Below are 18508 nucleotides of genomic sequence, written 5' to 3'. Positions count from 1 at the left end.
CCGCCTTGCTGCTGGGGCGAGGCCCGGAGGGTCGGGGTGCCGAGAACAGAGCCTGGGGGCGGGAGGGCTGGAAGGGCCCAAGAGGCACCTCCGCTTTCACTTTCACTCTCCAAGGCGCGGCTAAAGCAGGCGGCGGTTCCTCCATCCCGCCGGGCCCGGCAGCAGGTACCGGCGCCGCTCACCCAGCCCCGGCCTTCGCGGAGCGGGTCGCGAGCTGGGTGGTTCGGGGCCCGGGCTCCGGCGGGGCGCTAGCGGAGCCGCCTCGCCTCCCGGGGCGGGGGGACACGAGGCCCGGGCCCAGATGGGGGAGGGGTCCCGGTTCCCTCCCTCTGGCGGCAGCGGGTGAGCGGGCTGAGCTGAGCCGCATTTCACCGCCAAACGCGGGCAGCAGCCAGGGCAGCGTGTCGCTGAGGGGGCTGCCCAGCCCGCCGCCCTGACACCGCCTCTCCTGCGGCCCGGCCCAGGCCGCGCTGCAGCGCCCGCTCCCAGAGAGCGCCCCTCGCCCCTCGCCATGCGCCCCCGCTGCTCCCGCCGACACCCCCCCCAGGCACCCCGAGGCTGCACCGCACTGCCAGCCCCGCAGCGCCCCCGAGCACCCCACCACTGCCACCGGGGCACCCCACCATTACACCGCCAGCAGGCTCACCTGGGCACTCCCAACGTCACCTGCTTCACAACTCTGCACCCGCTACAGATCTTAAAACCCACACAACATTGTTTGGGCACCATGCCCCGAAATAAGCTGAGCAGATGTCAGACTCATGCCAGGAAAGGCCTTCTCACAAATATTCATGCAGGACATTAATATTTTTCATATACAGTTAAAAACTCCAGAATAAACTGCTTGGCATGAGTCTGCTAAATTATGAAACTACTGATCTCTTTTTCTATCAAGAGCCTCAAAAATATCTTCATCCCCTTCTATTTGCTCCTTTCAGGGGCTGTATGTCAGGAATAAGAATTGCATTTTCTGTTGTTACTTTTGTTTTTTGTATAATGTTTTGTGGGTTTATGTGTTTATATTCTCTCCCAGTAAATACCACTGCAATTAAAACTTGTTCTCATTTATTTATAAACAGGGAGTATACTGTGGCTTTAAAAATATCAAAGGTTACTGACAGCCTGAAAGGTTTGCCTTCAGAGACATTTTAAATTAAGAGGAATTGAAGGACCATGGCAAGAAAAAGTGTATAAATCTCTTTGCTAATGGAAGTAGACACAGGTGGTTACAGAACGTGAAGGTAGTTTAGGCCTGATCTTGCTGTTGGAGCCACATCTCTTCCAACCCTAATCTTATATGATTCTATGCCAGAAGTCATTTGGGCTCCACACAGGTCAAATGTCTGTCCATGTGGATTTGACTGCAGCATGAGGGTCTTATTTTTTTAGATCATAGGCAGTACTCATTGGTGATGTCCATGACATTTACCGCAAAGAAAACTCTTTAATACTAACTGTGTTTTACAAATATTTCTTTTTTAGATTATCATATGTGGAAATCAACATAAGCAAGGCAAGAATGGCAGCCTTATTCTCTATTCTGCCATTTGCAGATAAATCCTCTCTCATGATGATGATAATGATGATGATAGGTGTTTTAAATGTTGCAGTTTCTGTGAATAATGACCACAGTAGCAACAACAGGGAGACAGCTGATGTAGTGTCTGGCAATGGAAGCAAACCGTTTCCTTGGGATAAAATGAGGCTTCCCAAGCATGTCATCCCAGTGCATTATGATCTTCTCCTCCATCCTAATCTTACCACTCTAACTTTTACTGGATTTGCCAGAATAGAGATTACAGTAAACCAACAAACTAGTTCAGTCATCCTGCACAGCAAACACCTGCAAATTACCAGGGCTACCATCCAAAGGAGAATGAGAAATACTCACACTGAAAAAGAAGTGATGGTTTTGGAATACCCACCATTTGAGCAGATTGCCCTCCTGGCAGCTTTTCCACTGCATGTTGGACAAAACTACACTGTTAGCATTGAATATTCTGCAAATCTGTCGGAGAGTTTCCACGGCTTTTATAAAAGCACCTATAGAACTCAGGAAGGAGAAGTGAGGTAATCCTCTTTTCAATTAACATTTGTTTCTGAAGAGTGAACTATACTTGACTTTTTAGGTATAACAGTGCTAAATTGCTGCTTTTAGATTTTATTCTCATTTAATTTCTAATTTCTCTTTTAGAACCTGTGCTTTCTTCACTGAGACTTGTGCTTTGTTATAGAGAATTGAATTTATACCAAATCACATTCCAATATTTAATTTGTTGGGACTTTCAGTCCTTTCAGAAAGGAATTGAATTTTGTCATTATGGACCAAATTCAGGGGTCCTTAATGCACCAGAACTCCTATTGATGCCCCTGGAAGTTTTGATGCAAGGAAGAATGGTCCGCTGGTTAGGGTGCTATGGGACTCAGGAGATCAGGTTCCATTCTCAGCTCTGCCACAGACTTCCTGTGTGATCTTGGGCAAGACACTTAGTATCCTGTCTCAGTTTCTCATCTATAAAATGGGGGTATTAGTACTTCTTGGCCTGATAAAGGGGTATTGTGGGTTGTTCAGATACTGCCGAAATGGGGGCCATATAAGTACCTACTTATACAGTGAACATCAAGTTTACCTTTTTGTCTTGCATCAGGGAGGTGGATGTTCTGTATTGATACTGCAATGTATGGGGCATGTTTCAGATTTAGATTTTTTTTATTTCTCTTTGTTTAATTACAGGGTACTTGCATCAACACAGTTTGAACCAACAGCTGCTCGCATGGCTTTCCCATGTTTTGATGAACCATCCTTCAAAGCCAGATTTTCCATTAAGATTAGGAGAGAACCAAAGCACCTCGCACTATCTAATATGCCAATAGTATGTGGATATTTTTAATGTTACATTTTAGAATTGTTTAGTTTAAGAAAAAGTTAAAGCAGAGCAGAATATCCAGGCAAGAGCAATTCACTTTGATATTAAACTGTTTTACCTTGATGCTCATATGTGTTTTGTTGTTTCTAGTAGTTCTAACATCGAGTTAAAAAGGAAAAATGCATTATCTCCTCATTGGTGGCTGTTTTAAAGTTCATATTTAGGGGATAGTCCTGTGAGATGCTGAGCAGCCTCGCTCCCATGGGAGGCAATGGAAGTTGGGGGCATTCAGCACCTTGTAGGGCATTCAGCACCTTATCTAGCCCATAATTTCATATTTTGTACATGAAACTGGGACCATCTAGACTTTAAAAATTAACCTTCAAGGAAGTTTGGAGGATGGGATAAATAGCATGATGCAGTGTGACATGTATTAACTATGCAGGGAGTTATGCAACTAAATCTTTGTATTGAAATGTACCCTGAGTATCTGCTAAAGGTTGCTTTTACTTTTTTTTTAAAGGGACAGAGTCACATTTGTTTGAAAATGCTACTTGTATTATAGCTGCAAGTAGCAGCTAATATTACTATAACTGAAAGTTGTTAGCAAGAAAAAAATATTTTTGGTTTGTTTGCCTGTGCGTTGGATAGCACTTTGTGTCCAGTAGGTTTCACTGTTTCCTCTGTATTGTCAATTTCTTATTTGCTGAAGAGACCCTTATAAACACAAAGAGGGGAACAGCAAAAAAAAAACAAAAAACAAAAAAAACAATTAGAAACATTTTTTTTAAAAGAACATATTATATAGAGGGTTCTCTTTCAGAAATTAGAAATTTTGAATGTCATCTTAAAAAGATTTCGAGTTCACTGTGTCTCTTTAAACTGTTTTCCTCTTCCCTGTTTGGCTCTTTTATGCAGCCACGGGACAAACCAATTGACTTTTACAGCAGATAGCAAGGTACTATCAAATGTAAAAAGCAAATTGAAAAAAAATTGAGAAATTATTTCTCTAATTTCATTCAGTTTTAAGTATAACAGGCATAGGTAGGGAAAAGTTCATACAAAAGGGTGAGTTTTCCTTTAGTTTAGTTTTGTTTTATTCAGTGACCCTTTAAATAATAGTGATGACATTTAAAAAGCTCCACAAACCTTTTGTTATGAATGTTGTTCCAGTCCACAGAATTATTGTGTGACAAAAGTTGTGCTCTAATTTTAGGTGAAATCTGTGAATGTTGCTAATTGGCTAGTTGAAGACCATTTTGATGTTAGTGTAAAGATGAGCACTTATCTAGTGGCCTTTATTGTTTCGGATTTTAAATCAGTCAGCAAGATGACAACCAGTGGAATTAAGGTAAATTTATCTCATTTTCTACTATCTTGCTTTGTGATAGGAACAATAAAATATTGAAATGGTTTAATTCTAGAGGTCTTGGTTAACTAGATTTACATGTCTGTAGCTGCTATGGGATTGAGCGAGAAGAAAGGAATGGGTTTGTAATTAGATGGACTATTTGAATTATGATTTTTAGTAGTTTTATTTGCAGAATCTGTTTGTGTGCTCTCATCTCTGGTCACTTCAAAAAAGGGTTGAGTTTGGCTGGGTAAAATGGGGAAACCTGCATTGCAATTGTACCTGTTTGGTGAATAAATAAAAGGGACTGAATCTAAATTCAGTTTAAAAAATTCTTTTAACATTCTTTTAAAAAATTCTTTTAACATTCTTGGCTTTCATGCTTTTCTTACATATTTTAGGATACTTCTGAGGCAGGAAATGTTACATCAAGCAGCTAATTGTGCTCATATTTTTGGGTGATAATTGAAATAAACAAGGCAGAGAACAAATCAGTTTCTATTCTATAAACTACCTATACTCGTATTCAGAAACCTTCCATGCTTGTGTGTTTTAGATATCTGTATATACTGTACCAGACAAGATCAACCAAGCTGATTATGCCTTGGATGCAGCAGTGAAACTTTTAGACTTCTATGAGAATTACTTCAGCATTCCATATCCCTTACCCAAACAGGGTAAGTGTTTTATCATTCATTTTATTTAAGTACCTTATTAAGTTGAGTTTAATAGAACACAAATCATGTAATATAGTTTGTTAGACAGGATCAAGTTTGCAACACATGGAGACCATGTTCATCTGTGCTTCCTGAATTGTCTTGCATGGACTTGGGCATTCATTTTGGGTGGGGGAGGGAACACTTGGCTCTTTGTGTTTCCATGATATCACATAGCCTGTGAAAATATTAACACATTTAGAATGTAACATATTGTATGCTGTCTCCTTGTTAACACTGTTGGTTGATATTTCAGGTAGAGAAAATTAATGTGTGAAAAATACTACTTGAAAACATTTCTGCCACTTTGGTTTTTTAGTAATCTCTGTCTTTACGAGGATTAAACCAATCTGTAATCTGGTGAAGGGTCATAATGCAGTGTTACCAGATTTCGGGTGATTCTTTAATTCTATCAATGTACAGCTTGTGTCACTTGTGTTTTCATACGGAACTCTACTTTTCCCTTCTGCAAGCTTCCTCCCAATGGAGCTATCCTGCGGGACCTAGGTTCCCCAAGGCTAGGTTCCTCCAGCCCCAGAATCAGATGAACACACACATACACACACATTAACAAGCGTATCTGAGCAGACCGGGTCAATCAGCACTCCCAGGCTGACCCATTATATGTCCCTGGAGTCAGCAGGCTGGGTCAAACAGCACTTCCAAGATGCCACCCTCCTATGCCACAGGTTCAACACGTCCTTATCCCCACTTTCATGGTTACAATTATTCGGGTAATAATCCACTTGATGAGCAAACCCCACAGGATTTTTGGGCGCTGCAGAGATCTTTAGCTTAGGTAAGAGGAGCTTTGCTGCAGCGCAAATGGGGAAGCCAAAAACACACAAGTGAGAGAGGGAGGGAAGCAACCAGCTTAACCATAAAAGTTACTTATTGCCAGGTAATAACCATACAAGGAGAGCCAAACAAACAAAACAGTTACAATATTAAATCTAGCTTAAATTTGATTACAAAAGTCAGGTTTAGAAAACTTTACCTGATCACACAAGTCAGGGTTAGAAACTATACCTAGAGTACAAAAAAAAACCAGAGTGAGAGAGTTGGGTTCTCACCACTCCATGAAGCTTGAACCGGTCGGGGTTCCCAAGTGGTGGTGGTAGCTGAGAGTCCAGAGTGCTGGAGACAGGCCGAGCCCCCAGCACGATCAGTCAGGAGAAGATGAAGCCCCAATGGAACTGATGCAGATTTTGATCCAGACATCAGAACACTTACTTGAGCGTGGGTAGGCGTTTTTTGTAGGAAAAAAACAATGGTTCAAAGGAGAACACTAGATTTATTTATGGGTAAACTGATGGTTCAAGGGAGTATACCAAAGTTGTTTTGTTCAGGCTAGACAATAGGAATGGATCATTCCTGGCGATGAGGGATGTTCCTTCAAGGGAGCTCACAATGCAATTAGGTCAGTATTTTGGATATCAGTAAAGGATTTATTACTAGAATTGGTCTGATTACTACTGAGCTGGGTGTGTAGGGGTGGGTTCATTAATGTCATGGAGCAGAGATCCCCCATCATGCAATGCTTCCCTGCTTTTCTGGTCCCAGAGTTCAGTGCGGTTCTTGCCTTGGAATCTCCGTTCTCCATTCTGTATGCTAATGGAAATGCCTCCCTGTCCCATCTTCTATGCAAATGAGGCTAGGGGACTTGCCTTAATCCTGTTACTCTTGTCCGCAGGGGTTTAGGTGTGTCTCCCACTGCCTTTTCAGTGCTTTTTGTAAGTCTTTCTTCTGATCGGTTTTGGTTCAAGCAGAAGCTGGGTGGGGGGGGTCCTTCATGAGTCAGACAGGCTGAATACTGTGCCCTGGTTCCCCGAGAACACAGAGCCGACAGGAAACAGCAGCCCCTGTCCCTGCAACCATTACTCCAGCCAATGAGATACCACTGCCTTGTTTGTGGCACTTGCTCGAGGAATAGAGCCACTGGATCCATGTGACCTTAGATCCTATGGCCCTCCTCCAGACTTGTCCCTACTATCACTCTCCAAACTGACCTATATGGACGTGGCTGCTGAGATTCCCCTCTGTGGCAAATAAGGATTGCAGAGTCCTTTTCCCACTTTCATAGAATATCAGGGTTGGAAGAGACCTCAGGAGGTCATCTAGTCCCAACCCTTGCTCAAAGCAGGACCAATCCCCAACTAAATCATCCCCGCCAGGGCTTTGTCAAGCCTGACCTTAAAAAGTTCAAAGGAAGGAGATTCCACCACCTCCCTAGGTAACGCATTCCAGTGCTTCACCACCCTCCTAGTGAAAAAGTTTTTCCTAATATCCGGCCTAAACCTCCCCCACTGCAACTTGAGACCATTACTCCTCGTTCTGTCATCTGCTACCACTGAGAACAGTCTAGAGCCATCGTCTTTGGAACCCCCTTTCACGTAGTTGAAAGCAGCTATCAAATCCCCCCTCATTCTTCTCTTCTGCAGACTAAACAATCCTAGTTCCCTCAGCCTCTCCTCATAAGTCATGTGTTCCAGTCCCCTAATCATTTTTGTTGCCCTCCGCTGGACCTTTTCCAATTTTTTCACATCCTTCTTGTAGTGTGGGGCCCAAAACTGGACACAGTACTCCAGATGAGGCCTCACCAATGTTGAATAGAGGGGAACGACCACATCCCTCGATCTGCTGGCAATGCCCCTACTTATATATACCAAAATGCCATTGGCCTTCTTGGCAACAAGGGCACATTATTGACTCATATCCAGCTTATCATTCACTGTAACCCCTAGGTCCTTTTCTGCAGAACTGCTGCCTAACCATTCAGTCCCTAGTCTGTAGCGGTGTATGGGATTCTTCTCTGCACTTGTCCTTGTTGAACCTCATCCGATTTCTTTTGGCCCAATCCTCTAATTTGTCTAGGGCCCTCTGTATCTTATCCCTACCCTCCAGCGTATCTACCTCTCCTCCCAGTTTAGTGTCATCTGCAAACTTGCTGAGGGTTTGAGGATATTGGACAAAACCGGCCTCAGGACCGACCCTTGGGGCACTCCACTTGATACCGGCTGCCAACTAGACATGGAGCCATTGATCACTACCTGTTGAGCCCGACAATCTAGCCGGCTTTCTATCCACCTTATCGTCCATTCATCCAGCCCATACTTCTTCAACTTGCTGGCAGGAATACTGTGGGAGACAGTGTCAAAAGCTTTGCTAAAGTCAAGGAATAACACGTCCACTGCTTTCCCCTTATCCTCAGAGCCAGTTATCTCATCATAGAAGGCAATTAGATTAGTCAGGCATGACTTGCCCTTGGTGAATCCATGCTGATGGTTCCTGATCACTTTCCTCTCCTCTAAGTGCTTCAGAATTGATTCCTTGAGGACCTACTCCATGATTTTTCCAGAGACTGAGGTGAGGCTGACTGGCCTGTAGTTCCCTGAATCCTCCTTCTTCCCTTTTTTAAAGATGGGCACCATATTAGCCTTTTTCCAGTCGTCCGGGACCTCCCCCGATCGCCATGAGTTTTCAAAGATAATGGCCAATGGCTCTGCAATCACATCTGCCCACTCCTTTAGCACTCTCGGATGCAGCGTATCTGGCCCCATGGGCTTGTGCTCGTCCAGCTTTTTTAAATAGTCCCGAACCACTTCTTTCTCCACAGAGGGCTGGTCACCTCCTCCCCATGCTGTGCTGCCCAGTGCAGTAGTCTGGGAGCTGACCTTGTTCGTGAAGACAGAGGCAAAAAAAGCATTGAGTATATTAGCTTTTTCCACATCCTCTGTCACTAGGTTGCCTCCCTCATTCAGTAAGGGGCCTATACTTTCCTTTACTTTCTTCTTGTTGCTAACATACCTGAAGAAACCCTTCTTGTTACTCTTAACATTTCTTGCTAGCTGCAACTCCAATTGTGATTTGGCCTTCCTGATTTCACTCCTGCATGCCCGAGCAATATTTTTATACTCTTCCCTGGTCATTTGTCCAATCTTCCACTTCTTGTAAGCTCCTTTTTTGTGTTTAAGATCAGTAAGGATTTCACTGTTAAGCCAAGCTGGTCACCTGCCATATTTACTATTCTTTCTACACATCGGGATAGTTTGTCCCTGTAACCTCAATAAGGATTCTTTAAAATACCGTCAGCTCTCCTGGACTCCTTTCCCGCTCATGTTATTCTCCCAAGGGATCCTGCCCATCAGTTCCCTGAGGGAGTCAAAGTCTGCTTTTTTGAAGTCCAGGGTCCATATTCTGCTGCTCTCCTTTCTTCCTTGTGTCAAGATCCTGAACTCGACCATCTCATGGTCACTGCCTCCCAGGTTCCCATTCACTTTTGCTTCCCCTACTAATTCTTCCCAGTTCGTGAGCAGCAGGTCAAGAAGAGCTCTGCCCCTAGTTGGTTCCTTGAACGCTTGCACCAGGAAATTGTCCCCTACACTTTCCAAAAACTTTCTGGATTGTCTGTCTGTGCACCGCCGTGTTGCTCTCCCAGCAGATATTAGGGTGCTGGAAGTCTCCCATGAGAACCAGGGCCTGCGATCTAGTAACTTCCATTAGTTGCCGGAAGAAAGCCTCGTCCAGCTCATCCCCCCTGGTCTGGTGGTCTATAGCAGACTCCCACCACGACATCACCCTTGTTGCTCACACTTCTAAACTTAATCCAGAGACTCTCAGGTTTTTCTGCAATTTCATACCGGAGCTCTGAGCAGTCATACTGCTCTCTTACATACAATGCAAGTCCCCACCTTTTCTGCCCTGTCTGTCCTTCCTGAACAGTTTATATCCATCCATGACAGTACTCCAGTCATGTGAGTTATCCCACCAAGTCTCTGTTATTCCAGTCACAGCATAATTCCTTGACTTTGCCACTGCTTTGCTTAAGGCACCTCTACACATCTTTCCAATGGAGCTAATGTTTTATGGGGGACCTGGCATAGTGTCTTCACACCTGGCTGAATTTCGACTAACCAGTGAAACATGAGTGGGTGACAGCCATGTTCTCATAGTGTCACACTTCAGGTTCATCATTAGATTTGAGATCCAAGGTCAAGCACTCCAACCACCTCCGAAATATCTACATGGCCACACAACACACATCCTGGAGTGCCTTGCTTTGTTGAAAAAAGGATCTTATGTTTAAAAAAGAAATAAAAATTGTAGAAAAGTGGATGAAGTATTTATTCCTTAAAATGTAAGCAGTAATGATTCCATACACTCAGTAAGATGTTCAAAACAAGCTCAGCATTGGCCTATCTTTTTCATTTAAGTTGATGGGAGTTTTTCCCACCCAGTATCAGGTAAAGGAAACTATTAACAAAAAACTGTTGAAAAATACCTAGTTTCCTACTTAGGATAGCTCCTTCTCTGTCTTGCACAATAGAAGGTCCAGAATAAAGTTAACCACTTTCTGTCCTGTGCTGTCATTGCTTGCCACAGATTTTGTGACATGCATCTTGTGTTGAGCTACCCAGAATAGTCTTTCAAGTTAATAGTTTAACTTTTGCCTGATACTTCATATAACTTCAAAATATATAAAATCTGCACTTTGAACTACTGAAACTAATGAAAACTATTTCTCTTTATTTTAATAAAAATGTGTTTGATACTGTGTTAAATGGGTGAGAGAGAGAGCACACAGATAAGTGAGTTATTATTATTTATTTTTAGATCTAGCTGCTATTCCTGATTTTCAGTCTGGAGCTATGGAAAACTGGGGACTGACCACATACAGGGAATCTTCTTTGCTATATGACCCTGAAAAGTCCTCTGCATCGGCTAAACTTTGGATTACTATGATAATAGCCCATGAGCTGGCTCATCAGGTAAAGGTTAGGGGAATACCATAGGATCTAAAAGTTTGTTAGTTTGGTTTTATTGGCAATGTGGTACAATACCAAGTCATCCTAGATATTTATACATTGAAAACAAGTTATACATTGAAGTTTATACATTGAAAACAAGTTATTAGACTTATTAGAAACTTTTGAAATAGATTGGCTTTTGAGACTAAAAGGTTCTGAATCATCTATAACTTGATTTTATATTATTTACTGGGCTAACATGATTGCTTCTTTTTTATTTTCTCCAGAGTATTTTAACTGTATTACTCATAAGAAACTTGTGGGTGTAAAAGTGTAATTTCTTGGATACATTTTAATACTGTTTTATATTAGTCACGTTTGAAAAGGGAGCCCTAAGTGAGATTAAAGTCCATTTATCATAGACCATTATACAGTGTTTAACTCGTCTTTGTCCTCTGTTAGACAATGACAAAATGAACAAAGAATAAGAAAACTATGACCCATTTACACAGCAATACGAGGAGTGAAAACAAAATGCTTGCTGAGACGACTGATTTGGATGCTTCTTGAGCCTATAGGTGGGCATGAGGACCCATGCCACAGGAACGCATTATAGAGTTGGTGGGTGGTAAACTCATGCTAGGCATCTTTCACACTGCCCCATAAACCCCCAAACTTCTCTCTCCTGGGTCTACATAAATTAGTGAGTGAATTAACTAGTCAACTTAAGACAAGGCTGATAAGCACCTTTTATTATGAGCAATATTTTTTCTTTCAGTGGTTCGGAAACCTAGTTACCATGGAATGGTGGAATGATCTTTGGCTAAATGAAGGATTTGCAAAGTTTATGGAGTATGTGTCAGTCAGTATTACTCATCCAGATCTGAAAGTTGTAAGTGTTAATTATTTTCCCTTTTTTATTTATTTTAAACCACATTTTAAAATGGCTGAGGGTAATTTATTGATGATTTGCAATGGTAAGCTTATTGGGCAGCACACAGATTTGCCCTGAGCTAATTTTGTTGTTTTTATATGTAATTTTTAAAAATTAATGTAATTAGGTTAATCATCTTTTAAGGATTACAAAGTAATTATAACATTGTGTAAATACAGATGATCAAAGCTGATTACAGATTATTCTGATTGCAGTGAAGGTGGGCTACACATACAGCACTGCAGCAGCACAGCTGCACCACTGTAGCTCTTCGTGAAGACACTACCTATACTGTCGGGAGAGCTTCTCCTGTTGGCATAGTTAATCCACCTCCCAGAGAGGCGTTAGCTGTGTCAATGGAAGAAGCCTTCTCGTCGACATAATACTGTCTACCCTGGGGTTTAGGTTGGTATAACTGCGTTGCTCAGGGGTGTGGCTTTTCCACACCCTTGAGCGACGTAGTTACATCGACATAAGTCTGTAGTGACGACCAAGCCGGTGTGTTGTATCTTAGAAAGACTCATCCCCCTTTTGGAATGTCTGAATGTAGATGATTTCACATTCTCATTTCACCAGAGATTGCTACTTTGGGCGCGTTCCTACAAAGACATATGGGCCTGATCCAAAACCCAGTAAAATCAGTGGGAGTCTTTCCATTGACTTTTCTGGGCTTTAGGATAAGCCCCATCTGTGCAATTTTATTCATATAAGTAGTTTCACTGACATCAATTTATGTTAATAAGTCTGTGCAGCATTTTGCACATTGCAATAGCTTTATAATGGGCGATTGCAATCTCTAAATGAGATGTATTTTGTTTTAAAATAATGCATTTACTACAAGTGCTGGAATAAAAAGAAGATGTTTTTGTTTTCTTTGTACTGTCTGAAAGTCACATGGAAGAATTCTAAAACAAGTGTAAATATTTTCATCTTCAGTTTGGTTTGCTGTTACATCTGTATTTAATAGTCCTTGAATAAAAAAAACATTTTTTCTCCTATTAGGAAGATTATTTTTTAGGCAAGTGTTTTGATGCCATGGAGGTGGATGCATTAAATTCCTCACATCCTGTGTCTACTCCTGTGGAAGATCCAGCTCAAATTCAAGAAATGTTCGATGATGTTTCCTATGAAAAGGTAAATTGTGTAACTATTTTTCCTTACACTTTTGTTTCAGTGAATATTGTTCATGAAGCTTGCTTCGAACTAGACATTGGGGGTGACACTGGATTTCACTCTAATGAAGATAGATGGCATCTCTGCCATTACTGTAAACATACCTCATTCATGACTTGTATGATTTCTGCTGTTTCACTTATGAAACTCTCTTAGGCAGACACTGAATTGTGGGCTCAGTTCCCCACCTATAAAATGAACATCATAATATTCTCTTTATCTGTCTTGTTTAGATTTTAAGCTCTGCGGGGTAAATATTGTCTCTTGCTGTGGGATTGTGCAATGTGTAGCACAGTGGGGCTCGAACCTCAGCTGAGGTTTCTAGGCATTATCATAACTCTAATAATAGACTTAACTTTCTTAGCCAAAGCTCCCTTTGAAAGCAGTGGTGGTGAAAGCCAAAGTACTATATTAGTACATAAGGTTATGTCAGGTGATGCTTTAATCCAAGAGCACTATGAATTTAGAGTTAACTGCTAATGCTATTAACAGTAATATTGATTTTAAAAAAATTAAAATATATCAGACTTTATATTTTATGATCTAAAGATTAGTTTTGTAAATTTTTTATCATTTCCTTTGCAGGGAGCTTGTATTCTAAATATGTTAAGGGATTACTTGAATGCAGATGTGTTTAAAGCTGGTCTTGTACAATATCTGCGGAAGTACAGCTATCAGAATACAAAAAATGAAGATCTATGGAACAGTCTGGCACATGTAAGTATTTCTTGGAGGGGGGGGGGAGTGACGGGTTTGGTCACAGAGACCCCCTTGGGACTGTCACCTGACCTGCTGAAACTACCTCTGAGCCTGTTTTCCCTGCCAGCTTGGGACTCCAGAACCCTGTCTTGTTAAGCCAGACACGCTACTTTGCTGCAACACAGACCCAGGGTCTGAACCACACCCCCAAAGCTGCAGACTTTAATCAAAACTGCTCAGCAAGTTTCCTATCTCCAGCACCTAGACATCCAGCTCCCAGTGGGATCCAAACCCCAAATAAATCCGTTTCACTTTGTATAAAGCGTATACAGTGTAAACTCATAAACTGTCCTCCCTCTATAACACTGATATGCACAGCTGTTTGCTCCCCCAGGTATTAATCACTTACTCTGGGTTTAATAATAAACAAAAGTGATTTTTATTAGGTATAAAAAGTAGGATTTAAGTGGTTTCAAATAATAACAGACAGAACAAAGTAAGTTACCAAGCAAAATAAAACAAAACACCCAAGCCTAACACATTTAAGAAACTGAATACAGGTAAATCTCCCCCTCAGAGATGTTCCAATAAGCTTCTTTCACAGACTAGACTCCTCTTTAGGCTGGGCCCAATCCTTTCTCCTAGTACAGACCTTGTTAGTTCCAGCTCAGATGGTAACTCCGGGATTTCTCATGACTGGCAGCCCCATTTGTTCTGTTCACCCCCTTTTATAGCTTTGGCACAAGGCGGGAATCTTTTGTCTCTCTCGGTCCCCACCCCTCCTTCTAAATGGCAAAGCACCAGGTTGAAGATGGATTCCAGTGCCAGATGACATGATCACTTGTCCTGTGAGACTTCATTACCCACTGGCTGGCACCCACCTATACAGGAAGGCTTACAAGTAAACAGAGCCATTTACAACCAGTTGTCCTAGTTAATGGGAGCCATCATGATTCCAAGCCACCATTAATGGCCCACACTTTGCATAGTTACAAGAGGACTTCAGAGTAATACTTCATATTTCTAGCCTCAGATACAAGAATGATACATTTGTACAAATAGGATGAACACACTCAGTAGATTATAAGCTTTGTAATGATACCTTACAAGAGACCTTTTGCATAAAGCGTATTCCATTTACATTACGTTTACACTCATAAGCATATTTCCATAAAACATGGAGTGCAACGTCACAGGGGGTTGTACCCAAGTATTTCCCTGTGAATAACCACCATCCAGCCTCATATATTACTGAACAGAATAATCACTGTGAGCTGCATTAATTATTCAGAATTGTAAAATTAAAGGGAAACATTTAATTTTTTCAGACTTGTCCTCTGGGTGATACCCAGGAAAGCCAACTACAAGGTGATGGCTTTTGCACCAGAAACCAGCAAACATCTTCAAGTGCAGTAAGCTTCTATTTTCCTACTCATTGATAGTTATAAGTCTTCTGTGTTACTGTACACTAACATTTAATTCTTCAGTTTTCATCATGTTTAAAATTAGTATACTCCCTGCCTGAGAGTGTGAAACTATTGTGCTCAGAACCCTACTTGTGAGAATATAAGTTCATTGGATACTGCTGGAAGCCTGGACTTTATATTACTGTTGAAAATTTTCCTTGGGTTTTACCTGTTGAATATGTGCTTGCTTGAACAAAAATCTATCCCCTAAAGAGCCCAATACTGATTGGTGCATTTATATGGCTGTTACTGGTATTAATCATAAGCATCAAAAGGTTATTCTGTCTACCATAAGGTGAAGGAGTCACAATGATATCCCAGGCCCCAATCCAAACTTCACTATGTAAGTCCTGTAAACTTGTTTTTTCGATCAACGGTTGGTAGCTCTTGTGAAGTTGCCACTCACTCATCTTTGCTTCCTTGCCAGTATATTTCATCCTCACTTTGTTCTTATGTATTTTGTTTTTGCCTCATATAAATCAGCACTGGACCAGGAGGGAGATTCTTGATGTGACAACAATGATGAACACTTGGACATTACAAAAGGGTTTTCCACTAGTAACTGCCACAGTAAAAGGAAAGAATGTCCATCTGCAGCAAGAGCACTATATGAAGGGATCAGATTCTTCTCCATCGACAGGGTAATAGAAAATGAGCACATGATGCTCTCCATCATAGTCTAGGCAAACTGGAAAATCCACAGGTGACAGTCTATTCTGCATAGTAGTAACTGTTATTGCTGTTCTTAAAGGAACAAAAATTACATTTTGGCATTGCTTATTTGAAAATCGGTATAGTGTTAAGAAGCTATAACTGAGGTCCATAATAATTAGTCCACAGAAATAAAAGTGTCCTATATCGGAGCTTTCTGGGGTATTCTTCTGCTAAGTTAAGATTGGGGTAGAATACTGTCGCAAGAGGATGGCCATGTTTTGTCTCAGCCATGAGAGTAATGAAGCCTACGTAAGTCTCCCTACAGCAGGGGTGGGCAAACTTTTTGTCCTGAGGGCCATATCGGGTTTCCAAAATTGTATGGAGGGCCAGTTAGGGGAGGCCCAGCCCCCACCTCCTATCTGACCCCCCCGCTTCTCGCCCCCTGACGGCTCCCCTGGGACTCCTGCCCCATCCAGCCCGCCTGTCCCCTGACGGCCCTCCACTCTTGCCCCATCCACCATCCCCAGTCCCCTGACCACCCCTGGATTCCCCACCCCTGACTGCCCCCCCTGGAACCCCTGCCCCATCCAACCCCCCTGTTCCCCACCCTCTGACCTCCACCCCCAAACTCCCCTGCCCTCTATCCAACCCCCCCTGCCCCCTCACCGCGCTGCCTGGAGCACGGGTGGCTGGTGGCGCTACAGCCGCGCCGCCCAGAGCACCGGCTCAGGCCATGGCTCTGCAATGGCGCTGCCCGGCTGCCCAGAGCGTTGCCCCAGCGACGCAGGGCGCTGAGGCTGCGGAGGAGGGGGAACAGCAGGGGAGGGGCCGAGGACTATCCTCCCAGGCCAGGAGCTCAGGGGCCGGGCAGGAGGGTCCCGCGGGCCGTAGTTTGCCCACCTCTGCCCTACACCATGAATCTTACCTTCACATACTCCCAAGAAGAGTTTCAGAGTCAGTCACTTCCGACTTTTTGTCCCCAACATAGCAGCGTAGCTCACTACTCAAATATAGGTCCAACCTTCTCTACAGTAGCTATTGCAATTAAATATTCTGTCACTAAAATAACCATTTTTACGTTGCAATAGGTACTTGTGGCATGTTCCATTAACGTACATTACTAGTAAATCTGACACCGTGCAAAGATTTTTGCTGACTACTAAAACAGGTAACATCCTTTAAAGTGATTAGTCCATTTGAAGGATTAGCTACAGTGCTTGCAAAGTTTAGCCATTTTAGCTCTACAGCTATTTTGTGGGGGGGGTGGGGTGGATGAAACTGGTAGTTCTACCTTTTATTTTTGTTATCACAGATCTAATTTCAATAATGCTTTTAAAAAAGAGAATGCCAGGTTTTGGCAGATGAGATATAAAACAGCTGAATTATATATAACCTGCTGGAAAAATTGGATTTTGTAGTGAAAATGTTGACAGACTCCTATAACAACATTACTGAGCTATCTCTCTTAACGTATTCAGAAACTATAGCATCTCTTCCTTTAATCGCTGAAAAAGAGACCAAGACCAGCATTAGCTATTGTACCAGGATTATTTTTTGTCCAAATTTAATGTATGAAATGGACTGTGCAAGTGCTGGGCTCTTCATCCATTATGTGGTCGTCTTATCAGATAATGTTTTAATCAATAAGAGAGAATGGAGTTATAATTTTATTTTGTTTGCAGATGTCCTCATCCTCCCAGAAGAGGTTGAATGGATAAAATTCAATGTGGGAATGAATGGTTATTACATTGTGCACTATGAAGATGATGGATGGGATGCTCTGATTAGCCTTTTAAAAGAAAACCATACAGCAATTAGCAGCAATGATAGAGCAAGTCTCATTAACAATGTATTCCAGCTTGTGAGGTAAGGCACACTGTATGAGTCTTAAAAAGACAAATGATACAATTCAGATTGTGTGCCACTAATGCAGAAAACATTTACTCTTGTATAATTTGTTGTTATTAAATCCTTTTAACGGAGAGGGGATCAGATTCTGATCTTGTTTACAGCAATGCAAATCTGGAATGTCTCCATTGACTTCAGGGGAGTCATGTAACTGAGGACATACACTGGCCCTGAGAACATAACCATTATGATCAAAACACTGTCTCTGATACTGTGTAAATCAGTGGATTCCAGCAGCACTGATCTGCTCCCTTTTGAAAATTAGGATTAGAACAAGATTTTCAATTAAACCTAAAATTTGATGGCTTAAGTCAGTCTCTTATGGGCAGTGGTTCACTTTTCACAACCCCATCACTTCAACTTAGTTTGCACTCTGGAGGTGCTTGTGTGTGACCACTACCTTAGATATGGAACCATTTCCTGTCGCAGGTCGAGTGTTTGGCATGGCTGTGCAAGGATTTCAAGAGCTTTTGTAGGCTGAGTATCAGATACCAGAAGGTTTCATGTCTTATGTGGTTTGTCGGCCACATTTGTCTTTCAGGAGTTTGTTTCTAGGCTTTTCCATTTGTGTGATGATAACTTCAGGATTCTAAAAGAATTAAGTAGAAATTAGCTCATTTAATATTATTTATAATGTTCTCTCTCTTTTTCTCTCTCAGTATTGGAAAACTATCAATTTCTAAAGCTCTTGATTTATCTTTGTATTTGAAACTTGAATCCCAAATTATGCCTGTATTCCAAGGTATGAATGAGCTGATTCCTATGTACAAGCTCATGGAGAAAAGGGACATGGATGATGTAGAAAATCAGTTAAAGGTAAGACGGAAAGCACCTAAAACTGGCTAACACTAAAATAGCGGTTATACCCTGTATGCACACCTTTAAAAAATACAGGTATTGGTAGCAAGCCAGTAGAGTGGAGTGGGGTTTTTTTATTTTATTTTATTTAAAACCCAAATTTAAACTATTTATTTTTCAGTCATAGTTTTTTCT

The 18508-nt window shown here is 41.9% G+C and overlaps 2 protein-coding genes across 3 annotated transcripts in view; one reads left to right on the top strand and one right to left on the bottom strand.

Annotated features, from left to right (window-relative positions):
• LOC125636837 (endoplasmic reticulum aminopeptidase 2) overlaps positions 1-744 on the bottom strand; it is a 44422-nt gene extending 43678 nt beyond the window's left edge. Inside the window, exon 1 of the mRNA XM_048850571.2 lies at positions 647-744. The gene's annotated coding sequence lies outside the window, so the exon portion shown is untranslated. The remainder of the gene's footprint in view (positions 1-646) is intronic.
• ERAP1 (endoplasmic reticulum aminopeptidase 1) overlaps positions 71-18508 on the top strand; it is a 28580-nt gene continuing 10142 nt past the window's right edge. For both annotated transcript variants that reach the window (XM_048850566.2, XM_048850565.2), the window contains exons 1-14: positions 71-165; positions 1483-2070; positions 2735-2873; positions 4084-4218; positions 4775-4895; positions 10548-10702; positions 11460-11573; positions 12618-12749; positions 13374-13505; positions 14816-14899; positions 15437-15594; positions 16696-16775; positions 17290-17473; positions 18175-18331. In XM_048850566.2, the coding sequence (XP_048706523.2) occupies positions 1520-2070; positions 2735-2873; positions 4084-4218; positions 4775-4895; positions 10548-10702; positions 11460-11573; positions 12618-12749; positions 13374-13505; positions 14816-14899; positions 15437-15594; positions 16696-16775; positions 17290-17473; positions 18175-18331 (2142 nt within the window). In that variant the 5' untranslated portion in view covers positions 71-165; positions 1483-1519. The remainder of the gene's footprint in view (positions 166-1482; positions 2071-2734; positions 2874-4083; positions 4219-4774; positions 4896-10547; positions 10703-11459; positions 11574-12617; positions 12750-13373; positions 13506-14815; positions 14900-15436; positions 15595-16695; positions 16776-17289; positions 17474-18174; positions 18332-18508) is intronic.

The sequence above is a fragment of the Caretta caretta genome, chromosome 5, assembly GCF_965140235.1.
Source record: "Caretta caretta isolate rCarCar2 chromosome 5, rCarCar1.hap1, whole genome shotgun sequence".
In the NCBI taxonomy this organism is placed as follows: domain Eukaryota; kingdom Metazoa; phylum Chordata; order Testudines; family Cheloniidae; genus Caretta; species Caretta caretta.
This window is presented reverse-complemented; position numbering and strand designations above follow the sequence as displayed.